Below are 6,034 nucleotides of genomic sequence, written 5' to 3' on the forward strand. Positions count from 1 at the left end.
CCCCCCCCCCCCCCCTGTTCATTATATTTACACTTATTTATTATCGTTTTCTAGACCATTAAACAATACAATAAGGTGACTCAATAAACATAAATAGAAATGAGCAGACCTCTCGTTTTCCAGACCTTTTACTCTAGTTTACGTTATTGTTGTAAAAAAATATAGGCAATACAATCAATCCAGATAACTCACACATATTCTGCATTCTGTTCTCAGTTTCCGATGACAATTCGTCGGTCCAATCCAGTCCTTGGCAGAGAGATCACTGCTGGAAGCAGACCCACCCCCGGCGCAGGATAACGACGGAATTCAATTTTTATTATCGTCGAAATCCGAAGACTCGTTTGTGCGCGCATCTTCGCTTAATAGCGAGGAAACGCAGACGTCCGTTAGATTCCACGACCGTGGTCTCAGTTCCGGAATCAACGGCTAATTCGACAAGAGCGTCGCGGAAATTGAATGGCACGTCGTCGTCAGGCAAGGTTCTTAGTCTGATCATCGATAAATTGGCGCGCTTGCTGGATCCTAACGTCGTGTCACCTCGCAAACGCATACTGCGAGAGCTGGAGAGAGTCTCGCTGGAGGATCAGGCGTCCAAGAGACGGGCTACTCCACAGCCGGTTTGCACAACGAGTGCGCCGCCGACTCCCTCTTCGAAGCAAGTGTCATCATACAGTATAACGAGTATCCTGGGGGAGGACAAACCGAGTCCCGAGCCAGGTTTCTTGAGGACATTGTTGAAGCCGGACGACCGGCAGCCTGTGAAATACTCATCGACTAACGCCTACCCGAGGGTACGAATCGATCCCTACATCGGATCCAGCAATACGTCCGTTCATCATCCGCTCTATGGGATACCGATGTTGCCACCTGGACCGTACAGAGCGGCGCCTCTATGGATGGCGCCTCATTATCCGTCTCCCGTCCACTATCCGCCTCCTATGCAATTATACGCATCGCCGCATTCTCATCCGTTGTCTCCACATTACAAAGACTACAGGGAACAAACTCTCACACCTCCTTCAGGTATGTCCGTTTACGTATCATGAATAAAATAAGTATTGGGACAATTAGGATATTCGGAAATGCTTACGACTTTATTTTTTCGTTTGCAGATATGCCTCTGAATCTGTCGAAGCATGCGGGTTGAATCTCAGGATCCCAATATAGTTGGTGCCTTACGAGTGGACAAAACACTACGCAAACACTGCCCGTGCAACGACAATGCGATATATATTAGTATTTTTTTATTCATAAAACAATAGTATCTTAGTAAGTAGAGAAAGAGAGAGACAGAGATACAGATACGATGAAGCTAGATAGTTGGATTTTGGGAGAGCTATACTTGTACATACAAATGCATAAATTTTTGTCAATGGCGGCATAGGTATTTTATATTAATATTAAACACAAGATTCAAAAAGAAAAAATCATGAGTGGTAATATACAAAAACGTTATGAACAAAAAAATGCAATTATAAGTGAGTGTATACATATTACACATATTTTTATCATACGCGACCTACAAGTAAAGCGAGTACAGCTTTCTAGAAGAAAAAAAGAGGAAAAAAATGAAAGAATCGATACGCGCGATTTTTTTTTTAAGACGACCGTAAATCATTAGACATCGGATTCTTATGTAATTTTATATTTTTTAGAAAGCAGATTGGAAAGTAATATTAAAATAGTAATTTATACAAAATTTATATATATACAAAAGCATTCTACAAATGCATATTTATTTGTGTATATTGTGCATATTTACATATTTGTTTAAATTTTCATTTGTGTGCATGTTCACAAAAAGTATCTGCATAAAAAAAATTCGATGTCTAACCATTATAGTCAACGCGGGAATGTATTAGTAATCGAACAGAGTCATTCGTATGTTTTTACTTTCGACTACTCATATTTTGTATATCGCGATGAGGAAGGGATGAGTACGCGTAAACCTACCTGTGCACGAGCAGGTCTCTCATCCTGTGCATCTCATTTATGCATTTTCCCTGTATTCTTATAACGTTATTATCATTATTATCATTAATGAAAAAAAAATGGTACATTATCTTAAAGAAATCGATAAGAAAGACATAGGATTATGTACAGAACAGATTATTGCCTCTATATCTTTAGCGCATTAATTATTCTTAAAGATAGAAACGCATAATAAATTTAGGCTCTAATAGAATATATCCACAATGGTATACAGTTATTTATATGATATTATATATAAATACGCAAAAAATACGAAAGAGAGGGAGATAGAGAGAGGACACAAAATTACTTTGATAACGACCGTGGGGTGTGCCTTACAGATAATTAACGAAATTCCATGAAATTAAATTATAAACGTTCTTGCGGATGTGTATTATTATAAAAGGAGGCACTATATATATTATGTATATAATAAATATATCTTTGTGTTACGTGTATTTTCATCAAATCGACATTTATTCGTTGCTCTATTTATTATTAGTCAGGCGCATCGAAAAACATTTTCACGAGAAAGCAAGGCAAGCTCGCACAGGTTCTACAAACAAATGAGTAATTTTAATTGTTCAACGCGTACGTGATTCTCTTTAGCGATTCCGACAAAATGGAGAAGTATATGACTGCGCAATAGCAATTGTATAGAAAAAGACTAATTTCGTAAATATAAATATTTCATATACTACGCACAAACATTTATTTTATTCACCATGCTCTCTTTGCAACCTGAAACCTAGAATGTTCTCTTTTAGCAGTAATTGTACTGTTAAATGTTTCATAGAAATTATTTATTCTATTATACGTTACATTTACATTATTTATTTACATTACTCACAATTATACATTGTTATTTACATTACTTATTCATTACGATTGCGATAATTAATTGACTCAATTGCTTTATTGTTTAAGCAATAATAATGTACGTTTTTCTCTGTAACAACAATATATATTCATACTTTTGTTTGAAAAGCGAATCACGACAGGACCTGGCATATTGTGGCGGTTTAAAAAAAAATCGTCATTTAAAAAATTTTAAATTAAAAGTACAAAATAATCACTGAACTATCTTATTACAGTCACATTTTAAAATAAGAATCAGCACCTAGTTCTTCTTTAAAAAAGCCACAATAAAAGATTGTTAAATGTGTAATATATATCTATAACGTATACTCGTCAGTTGTTATATATGTATGATACAAAAACAGACAGAGAAGGATTTTTAATTTAAATTACTAAATAAATAATTAAATTGTACAATTATTCTTTACATTACAATATAAAAGTAACAAATAAACGCTGTGCTGACTGATGTTGTAAACAATAATAAAATTGTGTCAATTAATCAATTTAATATAAGACCTTATTCTGATTGGTTGATCTAATAAAAACATTCCAATTTCAGCATCTATGAGTGGCTGTGGTCAATCACAACATGGTCAATAAATAGCAACTGATTGCTTAATTGAATTTAAAATTAATTGAAAATGTGTACTTTAGACATATTGTATTTATGTAAGAATTAATTGCATTTATACTTAAACTAGTCATTTATAGAAATCTATTCCTGTAGATAGATTTATATTTTCATATGTATAAAAAGAATTTCTTTTATGCATTTTCTATATGTATGCAAGAGTTACTATAAAAATACTACTTATATAATTAATGCAAACAAAATTTGAGAAATTGAAAACTAGCGCGAATTGAGCAAAAATGGTGAACCAATGGGCGCGTTCAGCGGACTCACAGTTCAGTGAGCGCTCGCTGTTATTAGTGTATTCTTCTAGATCTAAAATTCTGATTGGATGATCCAAAAGAATACACCAATAATAGCGAGCGCTCACTCAACTGTTGAGTCCGCTGGACGCGCCCAATGGCAAGCAGCTGTGTGAAGAATAAACTTGTAGGGTTTTCCACTGAGAAAACTAGTGCAACATTAGGTATAAGAGTGCAATCGAAAGCAAACCAATTCACATATTTTCAGTATAAATAAACAATCTAACTTTTTAAATTACGTATTCTTTGTCGTTACGATAAAATCTCATAACCTCGAAAGTATTAAATCATTTATTAACTGAAAATAATGTAAACCGATTTGCACTCTGAATTGCAGCTGTAGTTTTCTAGTGGAAAACACAATTGGATTAAAAAAAAAATCACTAGATGCCCGTCCCCCTGTTTCATGCGATCTCCACCAGCAGCGCTCGCACGCTTTCGCGTTCGCCATCGGCTTATTTCTCCGTTATTCGGTGGCCGGAGTGCGTCGGCTTCTCGCAATTCGCATAGGCGCGAGTTAGCCCGAAGGACGTGTAGACGACGCGGGCGAACGGTGGACGCCGCACAAGAGTGTACGGGTGAGTGATTTTCGTGGACGATCGCGGAACCGGACTCCGAGTGCGTGGCGTTCCTCCGTTCAATCGGATCAGGTGGCAGGGCACTCCGTGGCGCAGCCTTCATCCGCATTAGCGGCTCGCGCTCGCCGACATGAAAATGGCGGGTCATGTCGGCCTCGGTGCTACGAGCGGCAATAGCGGTGGTTGTCGCCGACGTTGTTAGCCCTCGACACGGGGGGACATCACACGTGAGTCGTCGGCGGTCGTGTAAATCACCGACCGTACGCGTCGCGTACGGGAGATTTTCCCGCCCTCCGATTGTTGCGTGTCGCTCGCACGCATTCACGCGCAACACGCACGCACGCTCGCTCGCTCGTTCGTTCGTTCGTCGTCGGGTAGCGTGTCGTTGAAAACGGAACGAACCGAACTGAACAGCGGAACGTTATACCTGTGTATGTACCGAGTGTTGCGGAGTGTTGTGAATAACAGTTTGCGGTGAGCACGCACGTAGTATTCTGATCTAAAAAAGAGAGAGAGAGAGAGAGAGAGACACAGGTAGCGACCGTGCTTTCCTCCCCGCAGGCGAGAGGGAGGAATTAAAGGAGCGAGAGAGACAAAGCGGAAAGAAGGAGAAATAGAGAAGGACAGAGATAGGGCAATAGAAAGAGCGAAACCCCTCCCCTCTCTTCCCCGGGGAACAGAGACAGACGGGCAGAGGACGCACTAGCGAGGCAGACGGGAGCGAAAGTTTGGTAGTAGCGGATCAACGATGGGCAAACAAACACCGTGGAGTGACTATGCCCTGAGATGTTGACTGTATCATTCAGTTGACGAGATAGTTGGCACGTGTGAGAGAAAAGGAGAGCAGATCCGAGAGTCCACCGGGGAAACTGCCAGAGTGAGACTGAGAGAGAGAGAGAGAGAAGGAGTAAGACGGCGGTAATTAGGTAGATAGAGAGAGGTGCGAGTGCCGCGTTCAGCGGCAGCGACCGCGAGATTGTAACACACGTTGCGGAGGACGACGAAGTCTTGATGCCGATGCCGGCCGAATACCACGAGGGCCACGGTAACCACGAGAACGCCAATTTCGCTCTCGGGTCCACGCAGGACGCCAACAACATGACGGCCAACATGTACCGGGTGGGAGGTAAAGTATAACCGCATGCATATTCCGCGCGGCTGTGTTATCCCGACGGACGAGAGAAGACGATTGTGTGTCGGCGACGTCGTTAACGACGTCTCTCGCACGTCAACCGCGTCGCCGTCATCGTCCTCTCTCGTCGGTCTCGCGAATACGAGATAGAGAGGAAGGGAGACAGAGGCGAGACAGAGACAGCGGCTTTAATTAACTCCGAGAAATTAATGTTTGCAAATGGCATCGCAATGGCGTCCCCTATACCCTCCGCGCGCGGCGCGTTCTTCCCCCTTCCCCTCCCGCTTTTACCGCTCGCCCCCGCTTCCCGCGCGCCCTCTCTTCTTTCCACTCTTCATCTGGATCTCCCTCGTCCTCTCCGCCACCCCTCGGCTCCCCCCTCCCCTCCCCTCTTCCCGCTCTTTCCCCCCTTTGGTAACGTCCTATACCTACGCTCTGGCTTTTCCTCCCCCCCTCCTCCTCGTCCATCCGACTCCTCCATTCTTCCTCCTCTCTCTTTCTCCCTGTAACTCTCTTTCTGTCTCTCTTCTCTGTCTCCTTGTCCCCCCCCCCCCCC

The 6,034-nt window shown here is 41.9% G+C and overlaps 2 protein-coding genes across 3 annotated transcripts in view; both read left to right on the forward strand.

Moving 5' to 3' along the window:
• The window catches only part of H (transcriptional corepressor hairless), a 3,223-nt gene extending 1,811 nt beyond the window's left edge, over positions 1-1,412 (forward strand). The window contains exons 2-3 of the mRNA XM_018545522.1: positions 217-1,026; positions 1,116-1,412. Coding sequence (XP_018401024.1) covers positions 217-1,026; positions 1,116-1,150 — 845 coding nt within the window. The 3' untranslated portion in view covers positions 1,151-1,412. The remainder of the gene's footprint in view (positions 1-216; positions 1,027-1,115) is intronic.
• A 3,065-nt stretch (positions 1,413-4,477) lies between these two features.
• Positions 4,478-6,034, forward strand: part of MTA1-like (metastasis associated 1-like) — a 12,212-nt gene continuing 10,655 nt past the window's right edge. For both annotated transcript variants that reach the window (XM_018545677.1, XM_018545678.1), the window contains exon 1: positions 4,478-5,472. In XM_018545677.1, the coding sequence (XP_018401179.1) occupies positions 5,358-5,472 (115 nt within the window). In that variant the 5' untranslated portion in view covers positions 4,478-5,357. The remainder of the gene's footprint in view (positions 5,473-6,034) is intronic.

The sequence above is a fragment of the Cyphomyrmex costatus genome, unplaced genomic scaffold (assembly GCF_001594065.2).
Source record: "Cyphomyrmex costatus isolate MS0001 unplaced genomic scaffold, Ccosl1.0 scaffold5, whole genome shotgun sequence".
NCBI classification, from domain to species: Eukaryota; Metazoa; Arthropoda; class Insecta; order Hymenoptera; family Formicidae; genus Cyphomyrmex; species Cyphomyrmex costatus.